Genomic DNA, 14,344 nt, shown 5'->3' on the forward strand with positions numbered 1-14,344 from the left:
TGCATAATGGCCGTGCCTGCGTGTACTGTGATGTCATCAAAATGACAGCCTCCGATGGCTTCAAGCAGCATGCAAAATAAATAAATTAAAGTAGAGTTCATACGGCAAGACATGATTCATACACAGAAGCATATTTGGCGCGATGTAAAGGTTCTTAAACTGAAAAGGATGAAAATAGAGTCATTCGTAAATCGAGGTGCCACTCTAAGAGAAAAAAATAGATACCGTATTTTCCGGACTATAAGGCGCACTTAAAATAATTCCCCCCCCCTCAAAACTCGACAGTGCGCCTTATAACCCGGTGCGCCTAATGTACGGAATAATTCTGGTTTTGCTTACCGACCTCGAAGCAATTTTATTTGGTACACGATGTAATGATACGTGTGACCAGTAGATGGCAGTCAAACATAAGATATACATGTAGATTGCACTATGATGGCAATTTGACTCAAGTAAACAACACCAACATTTTATATGTTCCATCGAAAATATAGAACATTACACACGGCGCTCAAAAATCTTTCAAAATGTTTTAGTACGACTTTGGTAAGATTAAAGTACCAATGATTATCACACACACACTAGATGTGGTGAAATTTGTCCTCTGCATTTGACCCATCCCCTTGGGGAGCAGTGGGCAGCAGCGGCGCCGCGCCCGGGAGTCATTTTGGTGATTTAACCCCCAACTCCAACCCTTGATGCTAAGTGCCTAGCAGGGAGGGAAACGGGTCCCATTTTTTATAGTCTTTGGTATGACTCGGCTGGGATTTGAACTCCAACCTACCGATCTCAGCTATGAAGCCACACCGCTTGATGGATTGTCGGCACATTAAATATACAAGTGTTATTACACTTAGACTTAGACAAACTTTAATGTTGTTCCACAAAGTAGCTCAGTTACAAAGGATGGAAAGTGTAAGGATGGAAAGGATAATGCAGGTATTAAGTAGACTAACAATGTACCGTAGTAGCAATATAAAATATAACATATATGTAGTATTTACATATTATATATACAGTATATGATATATACTGATATATATATATATATATTATATTATATGTTTATATAAGATATACAATATATAACAATTACCATGTACAGTATTACAGTATATGTAACAGCTGCAGCATAAAATTATTGTGGTGTGTGTATAAGGTAAGACATATTATCTGGCATTTTGTTTCACAATATTATGCAAAAGCAACTTTTCTTACCTTCTAGTACCTGCTTATCTGTATTTGGGATCTGCATAAATCCTGAAAAATTGCGTGAGCCCGCCTTTGTAGTCCGTGCCGACACCATAGTCGATAAGCTTTTGCTTTTTCTCTATCTTCTTGTTATGGGACATTTATCCTCCGCTGTTGCCATTTCTAATATAAACTAGTGTAAAGTTCTTACTTATATCTGTCCGGAACCGACTGTCAGAAAGCGGCTTGAAGATGATCTGTAAAACATAATCTATGCAACATTTTGACCAAAGAACCACCATTACATGTTATGTAGACCACAAGGAAGTGTTTTCAATGAAAAAAAAAAGTTTTAATAATAGGACTCCTTTAATGCGCCCTATAATCCGGTGCGCCTTATACATATAAACCGACAAAAAATAGACCATTCATCGGCAGTGCGCCTTATAATCCGGTGCGCCCTATGGTCCGGAAAATACGGTAAATTAGTAGATACTGTAATCTAAAACAAAACTAGCTCTTTAGCCACCTGGTTTGTGGCCCCCCCTTTTTTTTTTTACACTGGAGTCGGGTAAATGTGAATTTTTTAAAAGAGTTCTGTCGGTGAGACCGTGAATGTGTCCTTTCGGGTAATTAGATGAGCACAAGGAAGGCACATTTGTATGTGTGTGTGTTGCAGGAGAGAGATGTTGGCTTCTTGAATGTACGACCCCTTGCGGTAAGATAATCATGAGTATACCACAAAGAAAATGGAAAGTTTATTTCTGCATGAACAGATTCCTTCTATTTTTCTTTCCTAGAAGAGGCGGAAAAATGACTCCATTGATGGTAAGGCCTGACTCTAAATCGACTCTGAGATCAAACATTAGTGGCACGGCTTCTTTTTAACGTACTGAAGTTGATTTTAACTTACATTGGGGCAGGCATCCTCTCCTTTTTGTCCAACCAGGATGTAGATCAGCTCTCCTTTTCTCAGCAGAAAGTCGCCGCTCATGTACGTGCCATGTGACCTGCTGATGGCCATAACACTACGTCCGCCAGCTGCACCGTAGGCTGTGATCCTAGAAGACACATCCAACAGAAACATAATAGTAATAATTATGTTTCATTCATACCAGTACAGTAGAACCTCAGGTACATTTTTGCCAAAATATTGCTTATGTTAAAGTGTATTTTTTCAGTTAACACCCAGTATTGCGCCAGTAAACTGTATTTCACCTTTGTTAAGAATTCTCCATGTTTATCCACGTTTTCAGATACTGTATTTTGAAGCATTTCATGACAGTGTCACTTCCGCTTCCTTCCTGTAGGGGTCACTTCCGCTTCCCTTTTGACGTGTTTTAATGTGTGCTGACTTGTTTCTCTGCTATGTTTAATCGGTGGTCTAGTCTTTGACGATGTGAGCATGTTGATTATTATATAAGACTAATTTAGTTTATTAATTGACATCAATGTGTTTGTGTAACATTTAGGGGTGTTTTAATAATATTATTGATGCTGTGTTGTCAGAATGCTACGAGCTAACATCTCTCTGTTAAGGATAGCATTGCTGCTGCTAATGTGGCTAGCTCATATGCCATTGTGGAAATGCAATATATTATGTCTCTAGTATGTTACTTTGAGCATATATATAGGCATATATATATATATTGTTGTTTAGTTAAATGACATAAATGTTGATGGGTGTTTGCTTGTGGTTTACAGATACTAAATAAATGAACCTAAACCAATATGCACCATTAAAGTTGGAAGAGTCCAAATGATGACTGTGTGTTCTCTGACCGGAACCCCAACGTGGTCAATATCCGAAAAAAACAGTCGCAGAGTTTAATACTCAACAACCTTTGTGTGTTGTAGTGTTGTCCCGATACCAATATTTTGGTACCGGTACAGGCACCAAAATGTATTTCGGTACTTTTCGGTACTTTTCGGTACTTTTCTAAATAAAGGGGACCACAAAAAATGTCATTATTGGCTTTATTTTAACAAAAAATCTTAGGGTACATCAAACGTATGTTTCTTATTGCAAGTTTGTCCTTAAATAAAATAGTGAACATACTAGACAACTTGTCTTTTAGTAGTAAGTAAACAAACAAAGGCTCTTAAATTAGCTGCAGTAACATATTGTGTCATTTATCATTCTATTATTTTGTCAAAATTATTAGGGACAAGTGGTAGAAAATGAATTATTAATCTACTTGTTCATTTACTGTACTAGAGTTGGCGCTGCAGGGAATTCTGGGAATTTGTTCTGTAGTGTTTATGTTGTGTTGCAGTGAAAATATTCTCCCAACATGTGTTTGTCATTGTTGTTTAGTATGGCTTCACTATATGGCACATATTTACGACAGTGTTGAAGTTGTTCATACGGTCACCCTTAGTGTGACATGTATGACTGTTGAGTAAGTATGCGCCTTCAATCACTTGTGTGTAGAGTGTTCAAAGGTAAGATGGTTGTCTTAATGGTTGATGATAGGTCATAGAATAATTAATTTGTCAATATGGCGGTGTATAGTGAAGCATGTATAGTACAGAATATGATTCATTAGTATCGCGGTACTACACTAATAACGGTATAATGAACAACCCTAGTGTGTTGACATCAATGCTTGCTCATTCACATGCCTAACACGATTCATCTCGTGGTACACTCCAGAAAAGGTGTGAATCTAAAGGCACCCAACGGTTTAATCCCATTCCGATTCCTGGGGTGACGATTCAACACGATTCTTTATTCAAACTGATTCTTGAAATGTATTATTTGGTAGATTAATTAGAATGGAATTTTTTCAAAAGAGGTATCAGGTTAGAACAACTCCTTCTGGTTGCATGGAGATGGCCTTAAAAGGGAACCACATTTTTATTTTATTTTGCCTACCGTTCATAATCATTATGAGAGACAAAAACACACCTGTCTTTTTTTTTCTGATTATAAAGATGATAAAAAATGCTTGAAAGATGCGACTAATGGGAGTCACCTTTTTAGCCTTCAAAGCCCTCTAAAACAACTTCAAAACCTCCATCAACGTTTTATATACACACTGCAAGTCTATATATAATGTAGTAACAGACACATTCATACAACAATATGTAATATGTTCAATATTTACAGGATTTTGATAATTTTAATCATTTACGGGACTGATTTATTCCGAGCATTGATTTCTGTTTCCACAGCAACGCACGTCTGACTTCTGGCAACAACTGTTTGTTTCTACTTCCGGAATCAAACACGTAATCATGGTAGACTTGGTAACAAACAACGAAGACAACTATTTTTGGACAAATGAGGATTTACAACCTTATATTTTTGAAGCTGAATATACTGCTGCTTATAGACGCGAGCCCGAAGAAAGAGTGAGACATTGGCGCAGACGGAAGGCAGGTGAGTGAGGTGAAAGCGATTTTGACGATATAAATATGGAACTTGGAGCCAAGCTATTTCGGCATAAATGGATTGCTTACCCAAAATAAACAGGAAACGTACCCGGACAGCTGGACGAGACAAACAACTGTCCATCAAGTTAAGTCACTATAATATTTGACCCTGATACTTGAAGCACCTCAAGTGTAACTACAGTACACACACAAAGTACAAACAAAACATGAAATTTGGGCTAATACTTTACAGATACTGTAAAATGATTGATCATGTTTTTCAGTCAGTACAGATTGGTGCCGTATCGCAGTGTTGTGCATCACAAACTGAAACGTGTTTCGTGTTGTTGTAGAAGTTAGCTTATCTCTTGCCGTTGTTAGCTTTTACAGCTAATACCGAAGCATGCCGATGTGTTACTACAATAGAAAAAGAGTTCCTCAGTGTTCCATCTTACAATAACAATTGTGAATGCATTTTTAAAGTGATTTAGAGGTAGAATTGACTGCTCCCATTACCTGCATTGCCAGCCACTTAGAACGAGCCGTTACGAAGCGAAAAAAACAAAAACCCTTTGTCTTCTTGTCTCTCATAATGATTGTGATTGATAGGCAAAATTCCCAAAAAAGTGCAGTTCCCGTTTAAAAAATATTTAAAAAATGGATTCTTATAAAAAATTATAATATAAAATACCCCTACACCAGACCTGGGCATTCTGCGGCCCGCGGGCCGCATCCGGCCCTTTGTGCGTCCCTGTCCGGCCCGCGTGAGGCCAATTATAAATTACAAAATAAATTTGAAAAAGTATCTATGTCGAGTGTGCAATACAACGGTGCTGCTTTTGTTTTGAAAATCGTTATTTGTATTACTTCCGTGTGGACGTATGCGTGATTGTGAGTGAATGTGAACAACTGCAATTACAAAATAAAGTTGAAAAAACATCTATGTCCTGCGCGCAATACAACTGTGCTGCTTTTATTTTGAAAAGTATTATTTATGGGCGTGTGTCCGTGTGTAACCTGCGAGTGAAGGTGCACATGCAGCGACAAGTGATGCACGGTTTACACCCGAGACGCCAAAAAGAGAAAAGTTGATGAGGAATGCCGTGTTTTCAACAACACATGAACTGCAAAGCAACGTTCCCTCACCTAAGGTGCATGCCTGCGCAATTGCGCACTGCTCAAGGGTCTGCTGCGCGCAGCAAATATATGCCGCGCACCAAATCAAATCCCATCTGAATTATAAACAAAATAAACATATTTATTCTATGGAATTTTGCAATGCAACTTTGAGTGATAGTGACAACAAGCGGCCCTAATGGTGTTCGTCAACACCGTTCAATTGAACACCGTTCAATTATTGTAACGTCTATCGAGATGCTTCGAGGACAGGAATTATATCGATCACTTTATTGAACAAAACTGTTTATATTCGGAAATAACCACACCAAAAACATGAGTAAAACACTTCTATCTCGAAAAACTAGTCATTTTCTGCCGTACAAACCAGGCCAAAACCAACTTGTCATCTGTCACCAACACGCATAGCACTAAACCACTGGTGCGTTTAAGGCCACACAAAAAGTCGGACAACTCAAACACCACACAAAGTTACACTATGACTCCTCAGTCATACGTGTGCTTATTTTACTGTCATTTATTATTAATGTTAATTTATATATATTAGTCATGGAATGCTGTTACACACACTATGTTGAAGTATTACTATTATTATTATTATTATTATTATTTATCTTACGGTATATATCAAAAATAATATTGAGCAAAATTTAATTGAAATATTGTCGATGTGGCCCTCCAGCAGTGCTCGGGTAGCTCATGCGGCCCCCGGTAAAAATTAATTGCCCACCCCTGCCCTACACTCTAGTCCTGTAAGACACCTGTAAGTACTCCCGCTCGTGGCTTGTATCAATATGCTGTGCCAAAACAAAAAAAGCTAGTCGCTGCTGATTAACGTTTGTTTGTGTGACTGCTTAACAACAATCAATGGGACCAAAGACAGGTTTGACTGCCAGTAATTTTGACAAAGAGGGTGAGAACTACGTTTGTAGTATTGAATTCCAGCAGAAAATCATTGCAAAAGTTAGCGTTCAAGTGGCCGATTTCACTAAAATTTACAGGAAGTCTGCATCAACAATAAGTATAATTCTTGCAAAGAACACAATGATGCTAATGTTGCCAGATAAATGAAGGTATTGACAAAACCAAGACCAAAATTTCCTCCCCATAACTGCGGGGAGCATCTACAAAAGTGTCCGATCAAGGTAAACAATTATGTTCCTTTTTCCTTTTCATTTGCCATTTGTGGTTATTTGGCATTTTTGATTGCATGTTAAATCAAATCAAATCAAATCAACTTTATTTATAAAGATCTAACTTTTAAAATAAACGTGTTTTTTGTGATTATATTTGCGTGTGGAATGTAATATTTGGACTTACATTCTTTTCTATGGGGTAACTTGCTTCCTGTAACGTAGGTTTTGTCTTACGATGTCACTTCCGGATAGGGAAGGGTACCAAATGTGTTACTTTCATAGGAACAGGCCGAATTCCTTTGGTACTACTAGGTATCGAGTCACGTAAAATCAAACGGTGCCATATATCGATAGCTTTGTTACTCGTGACGTCTCGTCTTGTTTGCAGACTAAACACCGACTTAAACACTTGGCAGGGAAACAAGCAGACAAGCGGACTCAGCCAAACTGCCTCGTTGCAATTGTCCATGCCGACAAAGCAGGCATGCTTGATAAAAAACGTTTGAAAGTACAATACGGCTCCACTTTTCCAGAATGTGCTAGCTTGATACTAATTTACATTGGCTTTGCCATATACATGCTACTTATTAGCATTATATTTCAACCCTATTTCAACACCTCCAAAATTGGTGACGAAAACTACAACTAAGATGAATGTTACAATCAAACATACTTACAGTATAAACACATTTTAAGATCAAACAAAAGACTAGTGTAGTAAAAACTAGTGACACACTGTAGTCTATAAACTACTGCCATCTAACATCCTGGATTTGCAACTGCATTCACCTAAAAAAAAAAAAGTTGCGAAAACGCAAACTTTCAAGGCAACATGATGCAACAAGATTTTTGCGTTTTCTCAACTTTTGACTACTGCTGGCCAGACACTGTTTTGGTAATTAAACATAGTGAAACTTTATTTCTGAGTCTGACTAACTTGAAAACTATAATTATTCCAACAATTGCAAATCGTATTTCACTATTTAGCAGTAGTCAAAAGTTGAGAAAACGCAAAAATCTTGTTGCATCATGTTGCCTTGAAAATTTGCGTTTTCTCAACTTTCTTTTTTTTTACAGTGTTCCTACTTCTAGAATGTAATATCATTGAAATCTGAGTTCACTGAGGTACCATTGACTGTATACTGTATGTAAGCCAAGGGCGATGAGATACACGCGTACTGCAGATCGCTCCTCGTTTTTTATCACTGATAAAAAAATACACATAAAAAAAATACTATTAATCTAAAGCTAAAGGAATTTTGAAAACACCAACTTTTACTTTGACACTTTCTCAGGGTGCTGAAATAATTCAGCTGCAATTTATGTACGCACGTACACACACACACACACACACACACACACACACACTCACACACACACACACACACACACACACACACACACACACACACACACACACACACACACACACACACACACACACACACACACACACACACACACACACACACACACACTTTCTTGTATTTGTTGCCTTCTTGAGACCCGAGAAAAATGCCTACCTCTTTACCTCTTTAAGACCACTCTTTCTAGATCAGTGGTTCTTAACCTGGGTTCGATCGAACCCTAGGGGTTCGGTGAGTCGGCCTCAGGGGTTCGGCGGAGCCTCCGCTATGGAGGTAAAGACACATCCGACTTATCGTGTAAATAAAAACTTCTCCCTATCGGCGTATTATGGATACCCCCAAACAATATTGCCTCTAATTTTCCATCTGATTTGCAGGTTGTTTGATTGATCGATTGAAACTTTTACTAGCAGATTGCAAAGGAAGAGAATACATTATATGACACAGTACAGTACATATTCCGTACAATTGACCACTAAATGGTAACACCCGAATAAGTTTTTCAACTTGTTTAACGTTAATCAATTCATGGTAATGTGTGTAAGGTGTGTACTTTGTTGTGAGTTCATGCACTGTGTTGGTTTTGTTCTTTGAACAAGGTGATGTTCATGCACAGTTCATTTTGTGCACCAATAAAAAAACATGTGACTTTTTCTCGAATTTGAAAAAAACAAACATTTTATTTTTCACTAAAGAAGGGTTCGGTGAATGCGCATATGAAACTGGTGGGGTTCGGTACCTCCAACAAGGTTAAGAACCACTGAGCTAGATATATAAAGATTTGTATGTACAACATTATTAATATATACATACTATGAAAATATAAAAAATGTAAGCTTTTAGTTAGTTTTTTGGTTTGTTGAATTTTTTTGTTTGTAATTGTTTTTTAATCTTCATTATTTACTTCAAGTTATTACAGTATGTCTCTGTATACATATTTATTTTATTAATGTTGGCCAAAGGGGGTGCATTTCAATTTCTTACACACATTTGTTATTACATATGTTGGCCAGAGGGGGAGCACTTTTAAAACAGACACAGAGTCAATTTGAAAAATCCCTCCTTTTTTAGGACCGCCCTAAATTTGATAGATTTCACCAACAGGGGTGCAAATGAGTTCTCTATTTTTTGTTTTTTTGTAATGTGCTTAAGGCCGATGACAAACGAGTCACAGACCACAGATGGCCCCTGTGCCGCACTTTGGGCACCCCAGCTGTAGAAGCCAACTGTTAATGGCCACTATAGTCTGAGTACCGTAGTGTATTTGTTCATCCTATGGTCACATATGGGACGCGAGTTATCTTACGTCAGCACCGGAAGTCGTAAAATCAGTTGTTCACCTGGCGGGTTTTTTCGGGGATGAATAGGGAAGTCCTTCTTTAGCTGCCGTCTTGTTTTATCATATATTGCTGCCTTTGCACCCGTCAATGTTTACTTTTGTATGCAAATTAAATCAACAAAAAAATCCTGACTTTGGAGCAATGTTCACATACTCAAGTATTTGGCTTTCTATTAGATACAAAGGTTTTCTGTATTGGGACCACGATTTCGGTCCTAACTTGTTCACCGGTCCTCATATGGAAGGTGCTTTTACTTGTTGATGTCTCAAGAAGGGTAGAAATACAAGAGCACACACACACACACACACACACACACACACACACACACACACACACACACACACACACACACACACACACACACACACACACACACACACACACACACACACACACACACACACACACATTTTTGCATGCATTCATTGAATACGATGCAGACAGGACACTCATCTGTCCTAGTTTTTCCGGCCAGAAAAAAATAAACATTGATTGGTTTTTGGGAGTGCTTCAATATTACTCTTCCCTGGTGGTCATGCTTGGTGGAGAGAGAACACCGCCCGGTGCTCGGTAGCTATCTCAGCTGTTTGCCTAATGACTTTTGGGAGATGCAGAGCGCACATTCATCTCTGAGGCCGTCTGTCAACTTCATTCACTGGCTCTTCCAGATAACCAGGCTGCATTTAGGACACCGTTTCGAACTTTAGAGGTAGAAGGTGTTTCTCTGACATCTCTGGGACACGTGTTAGAATGTTGTTAGGTATTTAAAGATCTAAGCCTTAGCAGTGCTGCGTGGGAGGCTAGCAAAGTCCACCCCCCCACAAAGTTAAGTTCAAGATAAACGCGTCATGTATTCATAAAAGCCCACAGGAGGATTATTGATCTCTGTTAAAGGTGACTGATACTACATATTGTATATTCTAACAGGCGGATTGTTGTTGATGTATTTTTGAACCCCTTTTAAAGGTTCTCTCCTCTGCTCATCAGCTCTCTTGTGGAAGCGCCGATGCCCTGCTGATGTGCACAGGAGAGAAAGAAGTGGGTGGGAGTAGGCGTGTGCAGCAAAGATTGCGGCTGTGTTCAAGAAAGACATCGTTAGTGTGTTGTATGTCTGTTATGAGCGCTGTATTCTAAACACTAACCCTAAATATTCCTAGATCAAAAAGTCATTGTTTACGTGCAGAATCTTGAGGAATGAATTCAAAAACCCGGTGGGAACACGGTGAAAAATGCCAAAATGAATGTGAATAAAACGGTCGCTGTCAAAGCATATTCCATCTTCATTAACCCTTGTGTTATGTTCATATTGTTGTTACTCAGCCAGCGTTTGTGGGTCTGATGGACCCGTTGCATTTTCTGGCTTTTAATGCCTCACAATCAAACACTTTTATGTTAAAATACTGAACAGATGTTTACCTTATCCCAATAAAAATGTTCTCTGCCGGTTTCTGCATCCCACAGGGATTCTTCTTTTGTGTTTCTGCACCTGTGGTTCCCACACAAGGTTGCAACATTGTTTGTCAACACTGTCTGCTCTCATTTTCTCGCACATTTGACCCTCTGATGTTCTGTGTACCTACACTCTGTCCTCCTCCTGTCTAGGCCTGCTGTGTGTGTGTGTGTGTGTGTGTGGTACACAGAACATCAATTTCCACACTTCTCTTAGCCCCGGGTCCAGTGGACCCGGACATCTTATATGTAATAGAAATGTGTAGGGGGTTGTATGGTGTGTGGTCATTAAATATGTATTCTGATATATTTTCTTCACAGAAAATGAGCCAAAGTCAGTGAGTCTCAGTTTGAAAAATTAATGAATTGTATCATTTTTCTTTTAATAAAAAATGAAAACAGGTCCCACAGACCCGAACACCACACAAGGGTTAATATAGCATAACATTATGGATGGGTGAAAACAGAAATATTTCAAAATATTTATATAAAGGCTCCTAATTTGGCTGCTGACACATGCAGTAACATATTGTGTAATTTCCGGTCGTATTATTTTCTCAAAGCTATTATTAATATGCTAGTTAATTAACTGTTATAATCTGGTTATTTTCTGTTGTAACATGGATCTATCTACACGTCTGTTAAAATGTAATAAGCATTTATTCTTGTTGTTTGGATACTTGACATTAGTTTTGGGTGTCCAATACCAAGTAGTTGTAGGGGGAGTACTAGACATGAAATTAAATGAAATGAGTTTATTTCGGTCATATCATCAACCATTCTGTGTGATCAATTTAACAGCAAAGATTATACATGTTAACAATCATACACATACACACACAAAAAGAAAAAGAATGACCGAAAAAGGAATAGGCTGAAGCCAAGGCTTATATTTGCCTATCCTATACATTCACTGAAAATTAGATTGCCTGGAACATCAACGTTCAAAAAAATCAATGGGATGAAAGTAATCGTTATAATATAATATAATTTTCCATTATTTCACCTTTCAAGGCTTTCTTAAACCTTAACAAAGAACTACATGTCTTCAACTCATCACTGAGCTTGTTCCACCATTTAACTCCTAAAACTGAAATACATTTGTATTTTATATTCGTTCTTACTTTACAAATTTCAAAAATCAATATCCCCTGTAAATTATAGTTTTCTCCTCTTAATTTAAATAACCTAAGAATACTAACTGGAAGGCTGTTGTTCTTTACTCGAAACATAATATCCATTGCTTTTGAAAACACAAAATCTGAACATTTTAACACATTAAAACTTAAGAATAATGGATTCGTAGGTTCATAGTAGCACGCTTTGTGTATTATTCCCTTTTATACCCTTTTTTGAAGTTTAATTATTGGGTCTATGTTTGTTTTAAAAAACATTTCCCCAAACTTCAACACAATAAGTTAAATATGAAAAAATAAAAGAATAATATAACATATGCAGACATTTCTTATTCAACATGTGTCTTACTTTATAAAGAATAGCAATGGATTTGGATATTTTTCATTTTATATATTCAATATGCGGTTTCCAACATAATTTATGATCAATTATTATTCCCAAGAATTTAGTTTCATATACTCTATCAATTTTCACTTGATTTAATTTTGCTTCCCAATTTGTCCTTGCACCACTAAACACCATTTTTTAGCTGAAGCAACTCAACCTCTATTATACTGAACACTTCCTTCAAGTCTTCTCCTGAACAATATACATTTGTATCATCTGCAAACATAATACATTTCAATTTATTAGATATTGAACAAATATAATTTAAATAAAGTATAAATAAGGTACCGAGCCTTGTGGAAGCCCACAAGCTACTCTTCTTGGCTGTGATTTAGTCTTATTAATTCTCACATATTGAGATCTATTACAAACCCCGTTTCCATATGAATTGGGGAATTGTGTTAGATGTAAATATAAACGGAATACAATGATTTGCAAATCTTTTTCAACCCATATTCAGTTGAATGCACTACAAAGACAAGATATTTGATGTTCAAACTCATAAACTTTATTTTTTTTTTGCAAATAATAATTAACTTAGAATTTCATGGCTGCAACACGTGCCAAAGTAGTTGGGAAAGGGCATGTTCACCACTGTGTTACATAGCCTTTCCTTTTAACAACACTCAGCTAACGTTTCGGAACTGAGGAGACACATTTTTTAAGCTTCTCAGGTGGAATTATTTCCCATTCTTGCTTGATGTACAGCTTAAGTTGTTCAACAGTCTGGGGGTCTCCGTTGTGGTATTTTAGGCTTCATAATGCGCCACACATTTTCAATGGGAGACAGGTCTGGACTACAGGCAGGCCAGTCTAGTACCCGCACTCTTTTACTATGAAGCCACGTTGATGTAAGACGTGGCTTGGCATTGTCTTGCTGAAATAAGCAGGGGCGTCCATGGTAAAGTTGCTTGGATGGCAACATATGTTGCTCCAAAACCCGTATGTACCTTTCAGCATTAATGGCGCCTTCACAGATGTGTAAGTTACCCATGTCTTGGGCACTAATACACCCCCATACCATCACAGATGCTGGCTTTTCAACTTTGCGCCTATAACAATGCGGATGGTTCTTTTCCTCTTTGGTCCGGAGGACACGACGTCCACAGTTTCCAAAAACAATTTGAAATGTGGACTTGTCAGACCACAGAACACTTTTCCACTTTGTATCAGTGCATCTTAGATGAGCTCAGGCCCAGCAAAGCCGACGGCGTTTCTGGGTGTTGTTGATAAATGGTTTTCGCCTTGCATAGGAGAGTTTTAACTTGCACTTACAGATGTAGCGACCAACTGTAGTAACTGACAGTGGGTTTCTGAAGCGTTCCTGAGCCCATGTGGTGATATCCTTTACACACTGATGTCGCTTGTTGATGCAGTACAGCCTGAGGGATCGAAGGTCACGGGCTTAGCTGCTTATGTGCAGTGATTTCTCCAGATTCTCTGAACCCTTTGATGATATTACGGAGTGTAGATGGTGAAATCCCCAAATTCCTTGCAATAGCTGGTTGAGAAAGGTTTTTCTTAAACTGTTCAACAATTTGCTTACGCATTTGTTGACAAAGTGGTGACCCTCACCCCATCCTGGTTTGTGAATGACTGAGCATTTAATTGAATCTACTTTTATACCCAATCATGGCACCCACCTGTTCCCATTTTCCCTGTTCACCTGTGGGATGTTCCAAATAAGTGTTTGATGAGCATTCCTCTACTTTATCAGTATTTATTGCCACCTTTCTCAACTTCTTTGTCACGTGTTGCTGGCATCACATTCTAAAGTTAATGATTATTTGCAAAAAAAAAAAAGTTTATCAGTTTGAACATC

General features: G+C 37.9%; 1 protein-coding gene across 1 annotated transcript in view; it reads right to left on the reverse strand.

Moving 5' to 3' along the window:
• alk (ALK receptor tyrosine kinase) overlaps positions 1-14,344 on the reverse strand; it is a 289,826-nt gene that overhangs the window by 111,455 nt on the left and 164,027 nt on the right. Inside the window, exon 9 of the mRNA XM_062041724.1 lies at positions 2,105-2,252. Coding sequence (XP_061897708.1) covers positions 2,105-2,252 — 148 coding nt within the window. The remainder of the gene's footprint in view (positions 1-2,104; positions 2,253-14,344) is intronic.

The sequence above is a fragment of the Entelurus aequoreus genome, linkage group LG03, assembly GCF_033978785.1.
Source record: "Entelurus aequoreus isolate RoL-2023_Sb linkage group LG03, RoL_Eaeq_v1.1, whole genome shotgun sequence".
NCBI classification, from domain to species: Eukaryota; Metazoa; Chordata; class Actinopteri; order Syngnathiformes; family Syngnathidae; genus Entelurus; species Entelurus aequoreus.